Genomic DNA, 24335 nt, shown 5'->3' on the forward strand with positions numbered 1-24335 from the left:
TCATTACACTTTTATAACAGCAAACATTACGAACTGCACTCATTCAAATACAATGAATTATATTTTAATTTTTTATTTTAATGATTAAATTACAGATAAATTTCTTTAAAAATGAAAATAAAATAAATGAGCAAATTTATATTTCGGAAATATTCCTTATATTATAGATTAAATTATTATGATTATAAAATAACCACTTAATTAATATTAAACAGGATATTATGAAGTATTTTAGGTTAATTAGTTTTATAAAATATGATAAGTTAAATTAATAATGGAAGAATTTTTTTTCGTCATTGTTTTACGAACATTTCATTTGTTTTAGCGCCATACCACCCCAACAAATATTTGACTGCAATGTTTGCCATGCTGAAAATTGAGAATCAGCTGTTGTTGCTTGGTGGGAATTGTTTTTAATTCAGTTTACATATGAGATTGGATTTGGCAATTTGGATAGAAAAAAAATATTAGCACATGAAGTTGTTGGATATTATCTGATTTTGCGTACTCGAAGTTAGACATGGATAGCCAGAAGCGTGTGTTGCCTTCCTGGATGATGAAGAAGGTATCATTTTGTAATATAATATCAAGTTAAAAGATGGGCATATTATGATAAATGCTGAAATATTGTTTGAGAATATGGGTAACTATCGAAGGGTAATCGGTAATTTTCTAGAGTAGGTGCTTTTCTTAAATAATAAAAATAAAATTCAAAAATTTCTTTAAGTTTCATAATATTTGATGTTTCTGTAAAACTGCATTGTGATATTTCAAGTAGTTTACGGTTAGCTTACTGTTTGTACAGTTGTTTAGGTTAGGTTGGCTACATCTAAAACACTTAAATCAGTGAATGATTGGTTAGGTTAGTTTCATTTAAAATACTGTCAAAAGGTGTGAACTATTAGGTTGGGTTAGGTTACCTATGTTTAAATACTGTAAATAAGTGTGAATGGCATTTACCCCACAATTTCCCTGGATTTCATGGTCCTGTCCTCTAATGAGTATCTTGGAATTCTATTGAATAAAAGTTGAATAAAAACTTGAAAAATATTGATTTTGTAATTTGCTGTAAGTATCTTTGTTTCAACACAAAATACGTGTCACTACACGCAAGCTGTTTGCAAACACAGTAGGAACTCATGCATGGTGGCACCCACGTTAAACATCAGATCGGTTTGTTGGGAAATTAACCTGTGTTGCAGTTACGAAAACAACTGACATACACAAATTATTTTTATAGATGCCGAAAATCTATTTGAAATTACCCTAGTAGAGTGTAGGTTAGGTTAGCGACATTTAAAATTCTTAACAATGTTTTTGGTGAAAACTAATACTCAAAAATATCATAACTCAAAAATTTAGTTTTCAGATTTTATTTACATTATTTTTAGAAAAGCCACTAAACTTTAGGTACAATCACCTTGAATGAAATAAAGAAACCCTGGTGAATAATACATTTCTACGGGGTGCTCATGTTTTCTTAATTTTATTTTCATTACCATTTTGTCCATTTATCATGTAGGTCTACCATATGTATGTGTATGTATATGCCTGCATGGTTTAGTCCATGCAAAAGAATCTTACAGCTCTTGAATGGGCCAATGAAAACTTAGCTGCTGTATCAATAGAAAGACAGATCATTGTCTGAAAATTACTACATCATATCAAAAATATTTCTTCCAATCAAATTACGCAGTATGAAGAAACTGCCGTGTTATCTTTATCAAAAAAATGGTCATAATAAATCATCTTTAATTATGAAGTGCATTGGGAAAAAAAAAATTGCAAATAAATTGGCAGATTTTAACAGTTAAAACTTTAAATTTTCTATGATGTTATAACAGTTAAATGGAAGAAAGCAACTTTAATTTAGAATTACTATTGTCGCAGAACAAAAACACTCATTTTATTCTTGATATAGGCCTAGGTGTTTTTGGAAACAGAAGTTTGGTTTGGTTTGATTATTATTTTTGTAGTGGTAATAGCTGCTATAACAATAATCATCATCGTCATTTCCAGTTTCAAGCTATCAGCCTGGTCTGCTTTTAAATTTTTATTACTGTAAAATGTTTTAGTTGAAGTCTTGCAAAATACAAATTGCAAAACACAAAAGTTTAAAAAAAACCAAAAAGAAAGTGGCAAGGAAATTGCTAATCATCCAAGCATCGATGAGCCAGTTATGGATTTTTGTACATGGTCTAAATAAACAGGAGAAGTACATTATGTATGGCAGGAGTCTTTATTTTGGTGCGAGACTTGAGGCATTTGTAAATGTGACATTTGTACTAACATCATTTAACTTGGTAGTTGTTTATTTCTGAAAGCTGGTATTGAATAACTTCTTCAGTACTAACTTCATTTGTATTGTGTGTTCTGAAAACCAATTACCATGTAGCTATCTTCAACTTCTTTTACTTTATAGAGTCTAGACTTCCAATCTGTTAAAGAAAGTATATTGTGTTAGCGAAAGTAATATCAACTTCATAATGTTGTTTTGGAAACTGGTGTTCATACATTATAACTTAGTGTGTCTTTCCTTTTTCTTCTTTCTTTTTAGGCTCTCAATCTGATATTCCATAGCATTACTCCAGAGCACATAGTATCAATGCTCTTAAGTCTTTAGGTAGGTAGTTCTGGAATCAGGTGTATACTAAAAAGGTATATTCTTCTTTTTCATTAAGTTCTCAGTATTTTTTCCATAGCATTACTTCAGAGAATGTGGTTTTACATAACTTAGTTGATGTGTTTTTCTGAAAACTGATCTCTTAGTCCTTCTTTGAACTGTCTCATGTATGCATAGCCTTTTACAGAAGCATTTAAATTTAATTGCAGGTTGGCAGTGCTGAAGTAAGAAATGATCTGACGCCAGAGGACAGGAAACCTTTACTTACGTTTTCAGGCAGAATTGATTACTGCTCTGTGATGGCGACTTGTGGAGAAGCATGTGGAATGATTCTGTAAGGAAGTCCAAATATGCACTCACAGTACAGTTTTGTTCTTTATTTATTTTATTTTGTATCATCACATTGGTTCCACCCGAATAATTCCTGATTTTGTAAAATTGAGCCAAGGCATTAGTGTAAAGGTTGCTTCTCAGCTGTGTGCATGAGGTAGTAAGGGGCCCGCCCAGTCAATGATGTATCTGTGTCAGTGAGGCGGGATGATAAGTGCGATGCTTGTGTTTTTAGCGCAGTATATCCTATAAGCGCAAGGCTCTAATTTGGCATGCAGTATTCTCGTCTTGAATAGGACAACTATGAAATTTGAGCGGTAACCATAACATCAGATTCCGGAGGAATGAAGACAAAGTTGTAATGCAATGCCCTAGGGTGCTTTCAAGAATCTCTACTGGGTATTTCATGCCTAAGAATTATTCTGAAAATACACGTTTTACCCTTTTTCACTCCAAAAAATACAGTTTAAAAACATAATACGGAAATATCCATCCTCAGCGCATTCTTAAATGCTATTCGTAAGCAGACACCTCGTGGATATCATGAGCAGCTTTGAAATCATGGTTTTTTCTGAAGCTGTGCACACAGTGAGTGTGCGTCGAGGTAGATGGACCCCTTAAGGGGCCCACCTAGTCAGGGGTGTATGTGTGTTAGTAAGGCGGAATGATAAGCGCGACGCTCGCTGGTATTCCTAGTGTGGTATAGCCTTTAAGCGCAAGGCTCTGAACTGGTGCGCAGTCTTCTCGTCGTCACAGGATAACTGTGAAATTTGAGCGGTGACCGTAACATTATATTGCGTGGCGTGGCATTGTTGGACCCATAAAAAAGGGGAGTACTGGACCCAATGGAAATGGGGTAGTGATAGACCCAAGACATCATTCACTTGTCTACCACGAAAAAAGGCGTAAGTGTAGTGCAGCACTGGCAGACACTCAAGGATGGCCAGTGACATACCTACGAAGAAGGATACTGGTGGACTTACAAGGACTTGCAGTGGTGTACCAACAAGGATATGCAGTGGTGTACCAACAATGACAGTAAGTGGTGTACAAACAGTGACAGTTAGTGGTGTACCAACAATGACAAAGGGATGTACCAACCAGGACAGTAAGTGGTGTACCAACGAGGACGGGCAGTTGTGTACCGAGGATATGCAGTGGTGTACCAAGGAGAATGGCAATGGTGTATGAACGAGGACGGGCATTGGTGTACCGACAAGGATGGACATTGGTGTACAGATGAGGATGGACAGTGATGTACTGATGATGGCGGGCATTGGTGTATCAACAAGGACTGGCAGTGGTGTACCAACGATAATGATGGTGTGTACCGACAAGGAAAAGCAGAGATGGATTGACTGACTGATCATAGTATTTCTACATAAAAAAGTTTTTTAATATTTGAAATAGGTTCATAGTCACTGTAACAGCTCAATTGTTAATTCACCTCATTCATGCATAATGTGCTGTGTGAAAGTGTTGTAGCTGTAGCCTTCCGTAGTGATATACAGGTGCATCAGCTAGTGAATTATAACAGCAGATTAATGTGATTTGTTTTTGATAATTGATAATTATTTTACAGTACTGTAATACAGCTTCACGTCAGGTCAGTTGGGCATGGTACTGACAACATCCGGGGCTTGCCTTCCACAGAGCCTGATGTATCACCACCCCTTGCACCCAACTCCACTTACTCCCGCACGTCAGTGCTTCGTTCCTTTATAAACTAATAAATTAGATTGCCAGGTGTAGTGTTCTTTTCAGGGTCCTGCAAACATTCTATTTGTTTATATTTATATTAATTATTATAATAACCAGAGAACCGTACACAAATTTAATGGAGGCTGCTTAAGTAGTACTTTTTTTTAAACAGTTATCTTGAAAGATACTTTCATTTAGTAATTTTTACACTTTAATATCATTGTAATAATTTTACGAGGGTAACTGTTTTACTTTACTATGTGAACACATATTTTAATGTCCTAACGATCTGTTTACCTTGACTTGGGTATGCTGTCCAGTGCCTCTAGCAGCCAGTTCTCGCCCAGTCGCTTCGCATCACCACCTGAGGTAGGATGCCTTCCGCACTCCGAGGACTTCAACTTATCATTATTTATCCTCAGAGCTTACCTCGGGAGTCTGACTGTTTACCTAGTTTCATTTAATTGTAATTCGCTAGTCAGCCACAAAGTGGCTCTGGACATCCAGGAAACAGATTTGTGCAGTGATGCTTTTCTAACGTTTAAGTATTTATTTCAATGTACGAGAGGCATTTGATGTGATGGCATCTGTTAAATCTCAGTTACTGAATCAAGTGTCCTTATTTCTGCGTTTGTCCACGTGCTGACCACTTACGGTGAGGCCGGTGTGTGTGGGACGTCTATGAGAGCCCACTTAATTATTAACAACTTGTAAGCATGCCTGATGCTGAGAGTGGGCCAGGCGCAGTTACTTCAAGGTTATTGCGCTAGGAGATACGAGCCACACTTTCACACGGGTGATGTTACGCCCTGAGGAATGAGTCTCCACCAGTGCCATGGCACCTTATTTTGGTGGCACCCATTGTTTCCACATTTAATAATTTAAGCGAATCCCTCGACCAAAACAGTACCACAAACTATTTTAAAGCTCTGGAGAATGTTTGTAGTATCATGGGCCCAAATTTTACAGCCTTTATGCACATTTAGTCCTCAAGATACGTAGTTAATTTGTTTTACGATGATTAAACATAATTATTTTTAATGATAGCTTGAATTTTCCTCTAGATAGGCCTCAATTAGAGCACAAATTATCTGTACAATTTATTAAGAGTGCTTTTTAATTTTTTTCTACGTTAGCACAGGGAGATAATTTTGGTTACGTAAGGCCTTGTTACTCTATCAAAACTTTGCTTCCAACACCTCCCAGTATGTTTTTTCAAATAATGTTGGAGAGTTATGACATCATCAAAAAGTCATTAACATAGCCATGTTTGTTTGACAAGTTGGATGACTTGAGTTTCCATCAAATATTTAGCAAACAGGATGGGTTCTAAAATATGTTGGATGTTGGACGGAATCAGCCGATTAGAATCGTGTGTAGCGTAAACGGAAATGACGTCAGTTTCTTTCACAACAAATATTTGAAATGGCAATGATCACATGGGTGATTAAAGAAGTTATGAAGGTAAAAAAAAACCCTCAAATAATGTTAGTTTGAATAATAATTTTTATACATTTTAATACATTAATTTTTTTATGTAACTAGTTAAGTTAGTTATTTAACTAGTTAATATATAGATTTTATAAAAGTTAAAAATAATGCAAAAAAAATCATAAGTGTAAATATTCCACCCACCACTGTGATGAGATTAAAACTTAAAAGTTTGAGATAGCTCTGACCAAAAATGATTGCTCATAGTGTAACATGATTTAAAATATATTGGGATTTACCTGTCAAAATTTATTTGCTGGAGACAATTGGAAGCCATTTTCTATGCAAGATAACCCCTCCAATTCTATTATCAAATATAGTTAGAGACAAACATATGATTGTGTGACAGGGCCTTTAAAAAGGTTTTTCTTTCGTGAAGTGGTTAGTCTGAGCGGGTATTTTAGCCTGATGCGTACATTGAGTGTATGGCTCAGCTGGTACAGAGGGCTTGAGTGTTTATGTATTTACATGTGCTGTGTTCCAGCAATAACATTGGAGATGCTGGATTGGTGCTGGGCTTTGACATGGAATGGCCAGTCAGTTACCAGTCTGGTTCCGGGAGAGCAGCTCTTATTCAGTTGTGCCCCGGGGATGATGTTTGTCATCTGTTTCATGTAAGACTTTTTTGATATTACACTTAGTTCACGTGAAACCAATATACATTCATTAGTGAGTGCTTCTGGGCACCAGGTTGGAAATTACTTTTAGGAAGAGTTTATTTAAATAATGCTTGTGTTGCTGGTGAAATATGTATATGTGTGTGTGTGTGTGTGTATATATATATATATATATAAAAACCATGTACCTAAGTATTTTATAGATTAATTTGTAGTTATTTTATTAATTTTGTATAATTATTGATAAATATTCACATTTTATGTTGGAATGGTAGTTCTTGGGTAAGATTCTGTATTTTGTACGTATGTGTCTAACCAAGACTCATTTAAATTTTTAAATGACTGTATCCACTGCCTAGTTTGTACCAAAATTACACTGTAACAACCATTAAAAATTAATAACAGGAGGAACTCTCCCCAAATCCAAATGACTACTGCAAAATGTATGCAGTGTAAAGTATTTTGTTTCATTTTCCATTAATTATGAATATTCTTGGGTAAAATAAAATACCTGCACATTGTATGGCCAGGTTGTAAGTAACCAAGTAGTGGAGGATGGAAAAATGAATTAAAAATGGACTAGGACTGAAACTTTTGTAAATCCCTGAATGCAGCTCTAGTGGTGACATGAGCCAGTTACGAAGGGAGGGGAGAAAAGAGTGCTCTCCCGGCCAGGGTGGGGAGAGTGTAGGTGTCCATCCTCCAGGTGTTGGCGCAGGGGTGCGGCTGCTTCGTCTCGCTGGTGGTCAGGTGAAGGGCCCACCCACTGTCACCCTTGCAGAGGTAGCCCATGCCTCGCCCTACGCACTGGTTGATTTAGTTGTACATGCCCCTGCCTGGAGCACTAAATGCAGCTGTCTCGTCTCTGGTGCTCATCCCCCGTGATCAAGGGTTGAGAGCACTCGGTGAGTCCGTTAGTTCTGTCACGGGTCGTGTCTGCTGCATGCTCCGAGCCTGAAGTGCCGATTGCGCGACTTGAGCAAGTTGTTTGCTCTCATCACATCCATCCTTACTGTTGACTTCAGGTGCATTGCAAGAAGGGAACAATATGCCCAAGTTTTGCCGGTATATTATATACCCTGTTGCTCAGCACGATAGCAACACTGCCGACATCTTGGCCTCTGCAACGTCCCACCAGTCTAGGACTGTCAGGGTCCATGTACTGTGGTTATTCGCTGGGCCCGCGGACCAAAAGTGGTACAACACTAACAGCACACGGGTCTAGTTCAAGCATGTATGAACTCTGACAATTGCGGTCTCATGTTCCTCGGTGGTAAATAATATCCCGATGGGATGCACTCCCGAAATCTCTACATATTTAAGCTTATTTCCTTGATGTCCTAGTTAGACTTATTCTATTACAAAGTCGTAATCATGCCAGCAGTTGTTTTTCTATAAACTTTCATATAGTCTTCGAATCTGAAGTGCTCCAATTACGATCAAAACGTTATATTAGGCTGTATGGTTTGATTTATACTTGTTTAGTTGAAGTAGCTGGATAAATATATATTTTATAATTTCTTTTCTCATAATTTTTTTTACAGGTGTCTTGCATGAAAAATCTTCCAAAAGCATTTGTGATTCTTCTAGAACACCCTCTTGTGACATTTGTTGGAGCTAACATTAAGAAGTAAGCAATTCATTCTAATGTTCATGGATACTTTGTAAAAATTTTATTTATTTTTTTGTAGTTTGTACAGTACCTACTACTTATATGAGTTATTTTTAAAAATTGCTTTTAGTGACTTATGGAAGTTGAGTCGGGATTTTGGAGTCTGCGTGGAACCACTCTTGAATAAAACAGTTGATCTTGGAGAATATGCCAACCAGGTTCTGAACTGCAGACAGACTTGGAGTTTGGATGGATTAGTTCTTAATTTGGTAAGTCATACTGTTTAGCCTGTCTGTATTTTGAAATTGTTGTTGTACTATTGCTGAACCGGGAAAGAAGTGGCTAAATCCGTTTTTTATTTCGCAAAAAAAAAGTTGTTTTAGTTGATCGTGAATATTTTGATTTCAGTGTTTTTAATGATATCATTAAAGTCCAGACTCTAAACTAACACTATAATGCTAGGTTTTAATAAAATACTAAAGAATTCAAAAAAGGATTTTTTTTGCTTATAAATCATAGTTTTAAGTAAAAGATATCCAATGTCAGAGTGTCTTCTGTATGAGCTGCAAAATTTTTATAAACCCATTGCATGGCTTGGAATCACAAATAAAATGGTTTTTCCAATAGTGTTGCCAGATTTTTTTTTTAATTTTGTGTTCTGATGTATTACGGGACTGATTTTTGTTGTTTCATTACCTTCCTCATTCCTTTTTTGTTAAAAAGTGCTGTATGGTAACCTAAAAAGGGAATTCTTTAAGTGTTGAGTAAAATTGTGCACATCAAAGTTAGTTTCATTGAATCTTTATTGGAAGATCACAGAGTTCAGCTACAATCTACCTTTGCACACATTAACTACACCTATACCTCACTTAGTATGACTAATTTGTTCCTAAAAATGTTCGTGTTATTCGAAATTCTACGTAATATATATAAATGCGTTGAATAACATTAAACTATAAATATGTAAAACCATTTATCTTTATATGCCTCTCATCGCACTTTGTATGACAAACACGACACTGCGTAATAGGAGATATGTGGTTATGTACTTTATCGTCAGTCGGCTGGCTAACTTGCCCGCCTGAGCGTCGCTTACTTTTCCAAACCATCCTTTACTGACAGTGAAACCGATATTACTGTCAGGATAATTATAATTTAATTTTTCAAAAATTAAAGTGCTTATTCGCGTATTCCTACCTGGTAACAGTGGCGGATCCAAGGGGGGGCACCAGGGGTGAGTGCCCCCCCCCGAAAAACCACTTGTCTGCTACATTAATATTGCAGACAAAAATGATTGTTTCTGAAACCAATAAAATATTTTAATATAATTAATGAATTTCTTGTAGAATCATAAAATCTGGTGGTTGGATGTTATGTGTAGTGTGAGTAGATTAAATACAAATTTAGTAATTTTAAGACATTTTTTCTCTGGCTATTCTGAAATCCTAGAGTGCCCCCTCCGAGGTGAACCTCTGGATCTGCCACTGCCTGGTACACACCAATCCTGTCAAGCCAATTTTTTTTCATTGCAACTTTCATTTAACAACCTTTTCCACATGGATCATCTGTTCATTTCTGTTCCGGTATCAAATGTCAAATATATTCCCACTAGTACAAACAACAGCATCAGACTTATATAAACTTTTGGTAAGAGTCCTTATTTCGTACGATTGTACGCACAGTTGAATTGCTTAAAACTAAAGTGCAACCAACATAATGCTCGGCCTTCATGACAATCTGCGCACCGTAATACTTCTAGTTTTGTCTCAAATACTTGAACACGATGCATTATGAGTGATCAAGCACGTACAGTTACCGGCAGCTGAATGGGCAGACGTTGCATTTTTTTGAGTGAATTCCCTGCCACTGGCTAGACTGAGTTCACGGCCCGGTCTGTGGCCAGGTGACAACGGTACGGCGCAGCGGCATACGAGCGGAAGTAAAAAACATTTGGTCCTTTAAACTCCGTAGCCACAATTTAACTTGCCACAGCTGATGTTTGTACAACAGTCGATAGCGTAGACAGACCTGCGTGCGATTCCCCCCCCCCCCCTCCCCTGTTTGGCTAACTGTATCCCACAGCACATCTGTTGTTTACAGAAGTTGAAATGAAGTTTCATAAATCATCGAGCGTAATAATTTATGAAAGAAATAAAGTTAATCAATAAATACTGCTTTTAACCGTTTTTATTTTTCCTGACAAAAAATGCACAAGCCACAGTGGTGGCCATCTTCTGAAGAAGACACTGGTCGAGATTATTTATAAAACAAAACAAATTACTTTTCAATGGTACTGAAAATTCAGATGAAACAAAGATTATTCATTATTGATATCAATTCTGAACATCCTTTAAGACGGATCATACAATAAAACGGACTCCGTCCTTGGAATGACAACCAAAATAATCACGTTTGCCTTGTAGTGACTACTGTGGTGGACCATAGTCATGACTTTTTCGTTCCACTATATTATATTTAGATTATACATATTGTGAACTGCCGCTCGACACAACCTTTCACAACAGTTACGAGCAAGTGACTAGTGAATGACCTGGCCATCTCTATCCACAGAGGGAGGTAGTTTGTGTCCCTGAGAACCAAAGATAAAACATCTTTAAAAAAATCAGCCAATCCTGGCACAAGTTACAACACATCCTCTATCTGTTTCTAACACATTAATTCTGTCCATTGGGATGTCTGTAATTTACCATTCTCGCATATTTTGTTAGGTACATCATCCAAATGTTCTAGAACGTACGTGTTCCCAGGAATTGGCAAATAAAATTAATATAGAAAATAAAATAGAAAACTACGTGGATACACATTTAAACTTGGCCAAATAGTCAAAAATAAGTAAAAATGACTTATAAGAGCTTTATCAAAATACGTGACCAAATAATTTTAAATGCAACCAAGAGACTTTAAATACGTCTAAATATGGTAGGCCTAATTCAGCTATCATGCATCAAATTTCAACACCACTTAATGAAATGTTTTAACTTCAATAAAATTTATTCCAAAAAGATGTGTAAGGTGTGGGAGGCTGCTTGAAATACCACAAAATACATTTGAATGGGTTATTATGGGTTAAAAAAGCAGTACAAACATGACTTGTCATTTTATAGACTGTAGAAGTGTACTATTTGCGTAAACCAGCAATGCGTTATGTAGTTTGGTCTGCCCATCAAGCACATTAGTGAAATTGTGTTTGTGAGTTTTTACGCTGTGTATTTAGGTATGTGTTTGAAACCCAAGTGCCCAATTCATAACCAAACTTCATGTTTTCATTGCAGCTGAAGAGAACGTTGTTGAAAAGTGATAGAGTGCGCAAGAGTGATTGGAGTGCGGTGACCCTCTCAGAGGCTCAGAAATCTTATGCTGCAACTGATGCCTATGTGAGCTTCAAAACCTAACACAATTTGAGTGCTTTATTACATTACTTTGTGTTGTTAGCTGACTGAATATGTTTTTTTAGTTTGTAAAAAATTATAATATTTAAACATTTAAAAATAAACGGGGCTGGGACCAGGCCCTCTTTAGGCCCGGGCCCTGGACCCAGGGGTCCACCCAGTCCCACCCTTGTGGGGGCCATGCTTTATTCTCTGAGTTTTCGGGGTCTTCAGAAGGCGGCCAGTTCTTTCCTCAACAGAGAACTCTCTTTGGGGGCAGAGTGTTTATTTCAAAAGACATGATTAGCTCTTGAGATGATTCTGGGACAAGTATTGTGTCTGTTAATTTAGAAGGCGCATATGCTTCTTTTGAAACAGCGTCATAGTTAAGGGGACAGGCTCCAGTTTCTTTAAATGCTTTTTTTCTTAAGTTCATGCTTAAGAAATCAGGATTAAATTTATCGTAAGAAATTATACCTGCTTGGTTTCTCAATGCATGCTTAACATGTATGCATTAAGTTTTTTTGTTGCATAATTGGATTGTGCATTTTAAATAACATCTTAAAATGCAGTAAAAATTCATGTTATGGTTATCATTAGGCAGTGCGAATATTTTAATTTTAGAATACGAATAATTACTATTCATATTCCATTCGACCTTGATTACTAACACTTAAAAAAATAACGAATATTAGTTTCTAACGAATATTATACATAGCATAGGTACCTCGTGAGTTTGCCTTATATCAACGTTTCACTGTTGAGGTTGTCATTTTTTTTAACGTTTTAATGGGACTTCATAATTAAAAACATGAACAATGAGCGACGTTTTAAACATAAAACAATTAATAAAAGTTTTTTTCCACTACTGTCACGGTAAACAGTAACGTAAAAATCGTGTGGACGATTGAAAACATGGTACATTTGTCATTTCACTCAAACTTGAAAACAAAATATTATTTGTATTCATTTCGTCACACCGTAGCCTACGTTATTATTCAAGGCCGGGAATGAGAGGTTGTAAAACGCGAGACGATTCAGTTCCAGAGATCGCCGCTAGGTAGCTCTCTCATGTGCAGTACACGGAACCGCGCGAAACATCTGTTTAAATTACTGTTGGTCCTATAACTCATGAAATTGGTGCTTAGAACTAACTGTTATGATAAATACAATGAAGCCCTATGTTCAAATACTTCTAAAAGATAAAACAGTCGTAAACTAAATGAATGTAACAGTTGTAACACCAAATAAAGTGTTAATTGTTACTCACCTGTAACTACGCTTATAGTTTTAAAATTTTGCGGCTCAATGGTTTTCTGTATATTTCTGATGGTTTGTCAATTTTGTCTGTCACCGAACGTGCTTCGTTGTCCAAAATAGGCTTCAGAAATTTTGTTATTATGGTATTTGCAAGCTTTTCTTGACTGCACAGTGAACACTTAAAATATTGAAGAAACTTTGGCACTAGAAACACTTTAAGCTTCTTGATGAGCTGTTTACATCCTAAGTGTTTAAGAGTGACACAAGTAAATTTTAGTATCTTGCTTAGGAAAAAAACGAATTTTCTAGATGGGTACCGCAGACCTCCGCGATCTTGCATTTTAATCAATCGGAGCAACGGGCTGTCACAATCGGGAGTTGATATTTGTTCTAGGCAATAGGCACAGTTAAAATTTTCTTCTGCAACCCGTACCAAGTACCCAGCAATCATAGCTAAGGACACGATTTGCAGCGTTACTGGAGTTTCTGCAAAACACAAAAACAAAAACAACATGAAATTACGTAACTCATTAAATTAAGGCTCGGCATCACATAACTTTAAATGTTCCATTATTGTCTTCAAAATTAGATATACATTATAGACCTTATAGATCACAAGTAGGCCTACATATGAAATTAGTTTCTAACAAATAAAATATTCTCGAAAAAATATTATATCTAACACTTAAAAAAAAGCAGGAATGCATTAATAATTTATTTTAAAAAGTAGGTGGTATGACAAAAGGCGTCATAATTTAATAAATGTTTGCACTGTATTGGAGTGCATGTTGTCAACTACCTATAGTCGCATTTTCAAAATGTATCTTCGCATACAATTTGAATATGCTAAAATTATAATAATGTCATAACTTGACAACGAGTGGGGCATAGCCTTAAATTAAAATTATAATAAAAAATTTCCCGTTCAATTTATCTTACCTTCAAGATTTTCGTCAAGAATTCCTGTTGCTTCAACTGGAACATCACAAATTACTGTGTTCAGCTCACTTATTCGTTTGTGATGTGCAATTGCATCCAATGTCTTGAAAGTTTGTCTTTCTACATTTGATGTAGCTGAAGGATTTATTAAGCCAGTTTTTAGCGTTGTGTCGATTGCATACATGCATGCTCTTGCGTCCATCATATAGTTGAAACCACCTTTTCTTCGCAAGTGACTGAAGAGAAGTTCGATGTCATCGCTGCTCAGGTTCCTGCTTAAAACGAAATGAAATCCAACAGATATTAAATGTTGTATACATTTTACAGTTGCCTGAGTTGTCACGACTAGAGCTTCGTATGTCTCTTCACTTAGTTTATTTTGTTTGCTGCTCGACTTTTGGATATTTTCCATGTAAGGCAGGAATGTATCTAGCAACCAAGACAGTCTGTGTCTCTTCACTTAGTTTATTTTGTTTGCTGCTCGACTTTTGGATATTTTCCATGTAAGGCAGGAATGTATCTAGCAACCAAGACAGTCTGTCATCGTCAAATTCTGTGAACACTAGTTTGTCGGTGTTTCTTGACATATATGCCTGCTTTGTGTTACAAACATCGTGAATATCGTGCCATTTTCTGACATATTCCAAAAACCGTATGGTTTCAGAAAGGCTTTCGTGGTTTTCGACTAACTCAGGTGCTATTGTAGGAAGAGTCTTCAATGCAGCTGTCAGAGGAAGGGAAAAAACATACTTGGCTCGTTGCACATTCATTTTTTCGATGTTCGAAGGGTAAACAACTTTTCTGTTCAGACATCGAACAGGTTTCACTGTACAGTGCTTCTGTGCATCGTACAATTTTTTCAAGGGTTTGCTTGAGATCATTATACCCCTGTAGAAAAAATTCTTCTGAAGAAACTGTGTGCGAATATTTTTCAAAATGTGGCTCGAGTCAAAACTCAAAAAGATTACTCTGTTTTTATCATTTGGGTGTTGATTTCAGGTAGTAATTGGCCGCCACACACCTCCTTCATCATGCTAACATTTACCGAAGAGTTATCAGTAACTATTCGCAGAATTTCAAAACCTGTTTCTTCTACTTCTTCGATCACCTTTTTGGTTAATTTACACAGCTGAGGTCCTGTTAATTGACGAGTAAAATAAAACGCGACAGGAATTCGGATGGGAGTGGAGAGGCCGCGAAACATGAAGCACAATAGTCTGTTGGCTATTTTATCACTTACACCCATCTCCTCAATTTCTGCCTCTGAATATCCAAGGAACTGGTCAAGGTTGCAATCATAACTTACTTTTGCCTTGATCGCCATCTCATCTATTATCAGCGAACCTAACTTTTCTTCTGAGTGATTCAAATTGCTGACCTCATAAATAAGGCGTTCTTTAATTACTGAAGTTATACCAGTTTCACCACTCGCGCATCCAATATAACCCCTCAACGTTTTTTCATGAGGAAGTTTCAAACAGTTCATTGATCTTATGAAACGATACTCAGCTGCTGCTTTCCTGTGCCAAAGTACACAAATTTTGAGAGTTGTTTCACCATAAACAACATGCTGTTTTCCATAGCTATCAATTTGCTCTAACAAGAATAGTGCTTTCAAGTTTCCATTTTTTCCATCTTTTTCTATTTTTTCAATTTTCTCCTGGTGTTTATTATTTTTGCCATTATTTTCTTTTTTCAGTTCCTTAATTTGTTTCCTCAATCTACTGACAGTTTGAATGAGTTGGCCATTAGACTGTTTGACGAGTTTGTACTTGTGTTTTATGGCTGTGAGTTTAGGTCTGCATGGAAAAAACGATGATACTTGAATTCCTACTTCTTTGACTTCAATCTTATCTTCAGACAAGAATGCAAGCTCCTTGTTTTCATTTTGTATACACACTCTTTTTTGTTTAATTTGCGGGCTTACATCAGATCTAGAAGCTGGACTTCGTTTTGGTAATTTGCTCTGTTTGTGCAGAGGATACCCTGGGAACAATGTAGGGACCACATTTGGAAGTAATCTTTTTCTTGTTGTACTTATGCTGAAATCAGATGTCCTGAAGTGTAAACTACAAACTCGTGAACTCGAAGACGGAGACCAGAGAGATCCAGCTGTTTTACCCTGCCTTGAAATCGCTGTTCGCCACCTATCCTTTAGTTCAGTCTGTATAGGAAATGTATGGAAAGTCACTTTTTTATCACATTTTGAAGACTCAGACGTGCAGTTTGGCACGCAACAGTAAACCATTTCGAATGGCGGGAATTAACACACATGTGAAATTATGTTTGAATATTGTACAATCGCCATACCAGTTTCTGAATAATTATATCATATTTACAATGTCCTACATACATAATTTTGTTACTTACACATTTTCAACACCTAATATAATATTTAAAAAACACATTTTTAATGCAAAATAACATACACAGTATGCTGAACACTCGTAATACATTACAAATCGACCACACTGCGCATACAACTCCGTGTTGAATTGCCGCTTTTACTGCACATGAGAGAGACATCTAGCGGCCATTGCGTGAAACGCAGCGGCACGGATTTCGGAGCTGAAAACCCCCTCTCCTTCCCGGCCTTGAATAATAACGTAGGCAACGGTCACACGCACCAGAAGTGTGGAAAAAAACAAACCAACAGTCAACAACCATGGACTACACCACAAAACACGGACACTCCTTTGAGATGGGTATATAAAAGAAGTAATCGTCATAGTTTCAACGTCTTATTAATCAATAGTTGCAATCGATCTAACACCATGTGATACAGGAGCAACTTACTTGCTGTATGTATCTATGACGAAGCAGATGTTTAAAAAAATATTTAAAAAAAACCTAATAATGGTTTTAAGATTCCAGATGAAATGAGTAAATATTGTTTTTATAATATAGCAGAACTAAAATGGACTTTACTTTGTGGTTGTTAACAACGAAAACTCGTGAATAACTAGGGTTTAAATATGTAAATATGAAATCAATCGCCAATTTGGAAATACAACTATAAAAAAATTAATGGATTCCATGATATTTTGCGGTTTGCGAAAATTTTCTGGATCAATATGCAGAATAGCAGGTTGTAGAAAATAAGGCGTATAGTAACTGAAATGGAAGGTTTGTTGGTTAGGATAGCTGCATAATTAAAAAACAAAACAATTATTTCAAAATTTAAATAAGTATTTCAAACAATTTTTTCCTAATATAGGTATACATATTATATAATATATAAATATATATATTAAATAAATATAACCTTTCTCTTAAGTATTATCTGTCTAATTTTACAGAAATTACCTGACGTGAATTTTTTTTTTTTTGGAGTCTGGTTCTCATTCTTACAATTTGTTTTTGATATTTGTATTTGATTAAAATTAAACTACTATTTGCACAGGCCTACAAATTTCATAGTTGCAATTTGCATGACTAAAAGAGTGGAGTTAGCGCTTAGAGGTTAAACCACGCTAGAAGTACCAGCGAGTGTTGCACTGTTCGTTCCACATCAACACAAATACATCCCTGACTAGGCAAGCCCCAGGACATGTGGGACCATGGCCATGCTGGATTGGCAATTTTGCCTGATTATGAATGCCAATATGGTTTTTATGGGAATAAAAAAATTACAAATTTATCATGTGTATGGTACATATGCCTAATAAAACATAACTCACACTTTTAAAAATTTATGATCCTTTATGGTTTCTTACTGAATCATGGGTCAGTTTGTTATAAACACTTAAACTTAATTAAATATTGCACTTCTGAATGAATCAGTACTTTATAAGTGCACATTCAATAGATTTTATCTTCAAAGGAAGCATTAACACAGTCATACCAAACCTTTAGTGAGCATCCAGCTTCATCTTTAGTAGTCTATTGCAGGAAAATAATTGGTTGTTATTGTTAAAATTATAATTTATTTTACTACCCAATTTTCCCCCGAGCATGTGTTTTTATGTCGGTTGTTGCAAAAGAGTCTTAATTTTTGTCACTAAGTAAAGCATAAGTTTTAGTGATGCGCAGATGTTTATTTTTCGTGGCTTCTTACAATAGAGTTGAATAATATTTTATGGGGAAAAAATTTGTTTCAGTAGATAGAAGTCTTTGGAATAAAATCACATCTCAGAAGAACAAATAACCTCATTAAGTGAAAACAATTAGCATTAACTGAACTGTGCCAAGTATTATTTTGTGTGCCGCAATGCATTCTGAGTGAGAGTCACACAGCAATCTGTAACTCAAGTGTAGCCTTACCCATGGGAATGAAAGGAGATTGAGATAATTTATTAAAAGACTATTGACAGCTAGGATCCCTACACTATCAGGGGGAGAGAGGCGTGTGTAGGGCAAAACCATTGTGCCATGATGTGTGTGGACTGGCCTTCAAGGCAGGTGGAGAAACGTGTAGTGTTATCAAAGTAGTTCTAAACTATTGCAACTGCTGTTATTTATTAATTTTTAAATTTAATATTTGTTAATCTACTGGGGAACGTAAATTAAGGGTACTGTTAATACAACCCCCACAATTAAATGTTGTTAGCTAGCAAACACATTTTCCATCAAGTTTTGATGGTATTTCAAATGGCTGAATTCCCTTGATAAATCTGAGTGCAATAAGCTCCATTGGTGCCCAATCAAAGAAAGCTGGATTAAAATTGCAGTTTCCTTTCCCCAGTTTCCTTCTTCGAACGCCACACATTTACCTATTTTTTTTTTCCAGGCTTCATTATTAGTCTACAGGAAGCTGAAAGAATTGGCCAGGTCAAGTGAAGACAAGCCTTGCTCGTAGCCTTCACAGAAGTGCAGTGCGTGTTCTGAGAGTCACACTTGCTACTGACATCATGGTGAGGCTGGTGAGAGTGCTGCAAGTGGGCCGGCTGTGCTACGGAAGTGCTCTGGAGCTGCAGAGGGCGCTGGCAAAGGAACACCTCGGTGCCATGAACAGTGGTGCGTGGGAGGAAGCCGCGGACACGCTGTTGCTATTGGAACACGAGCCGGTGTACACGGTCGGGATCAGGAGCGCAGAGTACCCGGAGGAGGTGGCCAGCAAGCTGACGCACACCGGCGCAGAGTTCTGCCGCACCGACCGTGGTGGCCTCATCACGTTCCATGGGCCGGGCCAGCTGGTGGCATACCCCGTCCTCAACCTGAAGAGGTTCCAGCGGAACGTGCGGTGGTACGTGGCACAGCTGGAGGAGGTGGCCATCAGGACGTGTGCGCGCCTGGGCGTGACTGCGGGGCGCTGCGAGCACACAGGCGTGTGGGTCGGGGACAGCAAGATCTGCGCTCTGGGTGTGCACGCCAGCCGCTTCATCACCACGCACGGCCTGGCCCTCAACTGCAACGTGGACCTGGCGTGGTTCTCTCACATCGTGCCGTGCGGCATCCCTGGCAAGGGGGTGACATCGCTGTCGCGCGAGCTGGCCCGGGACGTACCGGTCGAGGAGGTGGTTCCTGTGTTCCTAGACAGCTTCAGCCGGCTGTTCCAGTGTGAGCTGTACGACTGTCCTCGGGACAGAGCCGAGGAGCTGCTGGCGGGCATCGCTGGGGAGCACTGACTACATACGGGTTAACTTATTGTCATAGAGCAGCTTTGTGCAATTACGATTAAGCATTAACTAAATACCATTTGTTTGATGAGTCACATTTTCGTAGATTAAACTATAAATGAGTTACAGAAACATTTTTTTTCCAGTTGCTTTGTTTGCTGTGTAAATGTAGATCACAACCCCACTATGATTAGTAGAGAGAAATGAAAACAGTTTTTCGTAGCTTATCAGCCTATGTTCTCACTGATCATGGGCACTTAGGTGTTACACCATCAGATGGCCTGGTTGGCCACGTAAAACCCAAGCACCGGGTTGCCCCGCAGCTGCAGCTAATGAGACCAGCGGTGCCCCCGCAACCTTCGAGGCCCCTGTTAGTGGAGAAGCACCCAGACTGCACTGCAAGCTGTCTGGGCCGAGACTTTCTGCCCGGCCCCCTAATTGTCTGTCAAAATTATAACTTTTTACTTATTTCACACCATGAAGTTGTAAAGCCTAGCTAGCTTTGGAGCATTGGGATGGATGGCCAGAACCTGGCAAGGACTGGGGTTTACGTGAATGGAGTAGTTTAGGTAAGCAAGGTAAAAGGTATCAGGTACACAGACATTTTATTCAAATAACAAATCAAAACATTAGGTGATTGATGAAGTTAAGTCAATACAGATTTAAGCAAGGTTAAATACAATAATAAAAAAAAACGATTGTAGACAAAACGGGCTTCAAAGGTAAGCCGGCTACACCGTGTAACGATCCCATTAAACAACGCAGTTGACGTGAATTAAAAGCAGTGTCAAGTATTACAATTCAAACTGTTTTACATTTTACAAACTACTGCAAAGTGCAGTTATAAGCGTTACAATGACAAAATTACTGCAAAGTGCAGTTATATTTAAAGATTTACATAATTAAGAAAAGATCAAAGACATGTGACGACGTCTCAGGGGAAGATAGTTACCAATAAAAAAACTAAGTTTCCAGTGAAGTTAAGTTAAAACATTAATCCAAACCAAATAATTTTGAAGGTGGCGGCCGAAAGGGAATTTAGACAAACCAATTTAGAAATATATGACTCTACATTAAGGCAAGGGCCACTGCCTCTCACACAACTCAAACCAACTTACATGTTTTTCCTGAGGTCGCACACACACGTAGGTCTAACTGGACCTAATCGACTACTTGCTCGTAGATTACAACAGCTGACAACCAAGCCTGACAAAAATCAAGGAAAAAAAGAGGCCCCTGACCAAATTACAACTGTTTTAATAACATTGCGCCGCAGCGCGCGCATGCGCCAATCAAGAGAGAAAAGGGGGGGGGGGGGAACCGAGTAGACATAAACGACTAAGGGGGGGGGGGGGAAAGGAGGGAGAAGGTGGAGGGGAGCGGAGTGCCGGAGGCCGATGCGGCGCGCACAGGTCAAATTACTACAAAGTAATTATATATTTCAGGAAAATTAAAGGATGGGGTGCAGAATACTTTAAATTATTTATGGATTTAAATAATAAAGGTAACCATCTCTGAGTTTTGATGTGTTTGAATATTGAATTTCAATTTCGATCTAATGGTTATCCAAAGGGCCTGAAATTGCCTTCCTGTTGCCAGGTCACGCAGCACTCGTGGTAGGAAACGGCCAGCATCACTTACTGAGGACTTAAATATTTGTATGACTGATCTAGTAACTCCCCATCTGCTTAATTATCATCAATAAAAACTGTTCATGTAGGTCAATAGTATTTTCAAAAAAAAAAAAAAAAAAAAAACAACAACTTCCAACAAAATGTGCAAAATTTTACATTTTGAATTATCCTGTTAATTATCTATTTACCTGATAATGATCCCATATACACATGTACATCAAAGCTATCTACAGTCTGAGGTAACCAAAATCATCTGAAGTCTACACTTGCCCCATAGTAAACAATTTGAGAGAAGATTGCCTGAACCAGATAAGACCTTTGGAAAGTAAAAGAAATCTTCATAGCCTGTACACTAAGTAATTTTAAGACCGAAAACATTTTTTTAAATATGTGCTTTTATTGCAACAAAAGTAAAACCTTTCACATTTACAATAAATGTATATTAATAATGTTTATCAACATATTTACAAAACATCTAAAATTAAAATTACAAAATTATTAAAAATAAATTTACTCACAGGAACATTAATTACAGTAAACTATATTCTGTACAAAACATATTTACACAAAACTAAAAACTACACTCATTTCATGTGTAAAAAACAATTACAGCGAAACCCCTTATTTACGTTACCGTTATTTACGTTTTCCCGTTATTTGCACTATATTCTTCAGGTCCCGTTTGGTTCCCATATAGTCCAATACAATACTTTCCCGCGAATTACGTCTCAAAAATCGAATCAATCCCGCTATTTACGTCACGTAACAACCATAAACAACCAGAAAATACCGTGGAGCTAGTAGGCAATGAACATTTTAAATAGCAAAATATACATATTTTATAACATGAAAAGTTGCTTTTATTTCTAAACATGTAATAATTTAAGCCTAGGCGTGTAAAAGTACGAGTAATTATAGCAGGAGACAATCTAAAATGCACGAGGGAAAAACGTAAACTCATGAATGTACAAACATGGCTGCTTGTAAGTTCTGATACTGTATTTATGTCACAACTTAGCCGAAATACTGGTACGAGACATAAACTTCACAAGATAAAATGAGCGGTGTCTTGGTAACTGTTTTATACGTCTTTTATAATTTGGGAAGTATTGTACAGTTGACGCCATATTTTTTAAACTAACCATTTATTTCTGGGGATCGTAAATAATTAATTATTGGTATCAAGACATCATGATAAACGTAAACTTGAACATGTCACGGCAGCGAGAAAACTGGTGCGTATACCAATAAACTGGTATTAGAACTGGATAAAATTGGTACACGGGAGGTGGAGCTTATATTTTTTTCCGCTAAGCTCATATCTATTGGTTGGCGGCTGATGGCGTCATGAGTCTGGGCGGAGCATAGAGTGCGCATGCGCCGCCGCGTCGTTACAGCAGCTGACCGAGTACAATGACCTTTCTCCGCGTTTGGCGCGCTATTGACGGTAAATATTCATCAATTTGCGGCCTTTTCTTAAAAATTTTTTTACTGTGAGCAATGTGTATGTAGCCCGTATTTGTTATAAACCCTGCCGGTTGCAACTGTATTTATAATTTGGAGAGGCAAATAATCTCCTTGAACAGCCTAAAAAGCAAGCAGAAGAAAATTTCAAATTTATTTTTTAGGAAGTAATCAGAAAAACATTTTGGCTTTCATTCTTTTTTTATTTTTGTCAAATGTGGTAAATTAATAATTGATTAAATACTAAAGTAAAATTTGTTGTTAGTGTGTTTGTACCTGCATTGTAGTATGTGCTATTAAACAAAAGGAAAAAAATTCTAAATAAGGTAAACTGTACTCCTTTTTATACTTTTCCCTTTATTTACACTTTCCCGCTTTTTACACTTTTTTACTTTGTCCCCATGAAAAGTGCAAATAAGGGGTTTTGCTGTATTAAGCATAGATTTTCAAACTTGGTGCCCAAAATCTCTAACTATTATCAGCTGCAAGTGAAATATCTAATAACTGGTACAAGTTTTGAAAACTGAAACTACTATCACTTCCTGACTGTTTTTAAGGAACTACTTACACAATATACATGTGCAACAGCAAAAACCCACTATCACACAAAGCTGCAGCTCATGGTTGAAGGAAAAGATGTTAATAGTTAACCTTCAACTGTTTGAAAATAATAAAAAAAAAGACCTTTGTTTCTGTAAATGTAGGCTAAAAACTGGTAGTCTGCACAAGCAGCAATCAAAGCGTCTATCGCTTTCAGGTCCGTGCAGTTATTTTTTTGAACCTCCAATGGTTAAATAAAAAATTTCTTCAATGCATTTATATTAAGTAAGGCAATATTCACTCAATTTCTGAACTCTTCAGTAACAGTTACTTAACATGTCCGGAAATATAAATCAGCACAAGAACAAGAATCATAATGCTTGTTTCACTTAGAGCTGCTCTGTGCTCTATGCCTTGAGCACGAGAAGATACTGCTGCTGGTAGAGCTGCGAGCACAGCGCTCCCAGAACTTCGGTCGCGTTGTGCAACGAGTTGTTGGGGTCCACCACACACTGTGTGGCAGCCTCCACGAAGCTCTTGAACTCCTGGTACTGCTTCGTGGCGGTGAGAGCCTCCATGGCGGCCAGCGCCTTGTGTACCTCGGGGTGTGTCAGCAGGCTGGCCAACTCCCCCCTACGTGAACACACACACAAAAAACCTTTCACAACACTCATAATAAGTAACACGAACACACATCAGAAATACAAACACTTCTGCTGTCGTGCTGCTTCTGCAAATGGCCTACTACTTTTTATCTTGAGGACTATCACTATGAGAAACCCTGACTCAATGAACCATGGTTCCAGCACGCGAGCAGCTGTAAAACTGCACTGTCTTCCCACTTAGTAGAACTTAGCAATTACAGTTTTTGTCAATTTGTAAATACGTAGTCTAAAATTAAGGTAAATTAAGCAGGTAGTATGCTTGTAACATATTTGATTGCAGTGGACAAAGTATTTTGGGAGATAAAATTTTTTTTCGTTTCTACCATGTTGGTAGTGTGGGTCTATTGTAAGTTCTAAAAAATGGCTGTGTGAGTTAACAATTGAAGAAATGGGCAAAAGTGCTCAATAAAATGAATCTACTTAACATTCTCCCGACCCTGCGAGTTTTGGACAACATTTGGGTTGTGAGTGCGCATGGTCCTCTGGACATTGTGATACTGTGATGGTAATGA

General features: G+C 37.3%; 2 protein-coding genes across 3 annotated transcripts in view; one reads left to right on the plus strand and one right to left on the minus strand.

Moving 5' to 3' along the window:
• The first annotated feature begins 359 nt into the window (after window positions 1-359).
• Window positions 360-19652, plus strand: LOC134533191 (octanoyl-[acyl-carrier-protein]:protein N-octanoyltransferase LIPT2, mitochondrial). 2 transcript variants are annotated; one of them, XM_063370563.1, is made up of 7 exons: window positions 360-565; window positions 2833-2957; window positions 6630-6759; window positions 8307-8392; window positions 8505-8643; window positions 11668-11769; window positions 18692-19652. In XM_063370563.1, exons 1-7 carry the CDS (start codon window positions 521-523, stop codon window positions 18758-18760), a joined length of 696 nt encoding a protein of 231 aa, XP_063226633.1. In that variant the 5' UTR covers window positions 360-520; the 3' UTR covers window positions 18761-19652. The 2 variants fall into 2 exon arrangements, with proteins under 2 accessions (XP_063226633.1, XP_063226632.1); XM_063370562.1 differs by lacking the exons at window positions 360-565; window positions 2833-2957; window positions 6630-6759; window positions 8307-8392; window positions 8505-8643 and having other exon boundaries at window positions 11682-11769.
• Window positions 19653-21523: 1871 nt separating this feature from the next.
• The window catches only part of LOC134533192 (ectopic P granules protein 5 homolog), a 147761-nt gene continuing 144949 nt past the window's right edge, over window positions 21524-24335 (minus strand). Inside the window, exon 34 of the mRNA XM_063370564.1 lies at window positions 21524-23791. Coding sequence (XP_063226634.1) covers window positions 23566-23791 — 226 coding nt within the window. The 3' untranslated portion in view covers window positions 21524-23565. The remainder of the gene's footprint in view (window positions 23792-24335) is intronic.

This window comes from Bacillus rossius, chromosome 6, assembly GCF_032445375.1.
Source record: "Bacillus rossius redtenbacheri isolate Brsri chromosome 6, Brsri_v3, whole genome shotgun sequence".
In the NCBI taxonomy this organism is placed as follows: domain Eukaryota; kingdom Metazoa; phylum Arthropoda; class Insecta; order Phasmatodea; family Bacillidae; genus Bacillus; species Bacillus rossius.

Excerpts from the sequence above, each read along its gene's own strand:
- LOC134533191 (XM_063370562.1), top strand. The coding sequence starts at position 18,813 with ATGGTGAGGCTGGTGAGAGTGCTGCAAGTGGGCCGGCTGTGCTACGGA.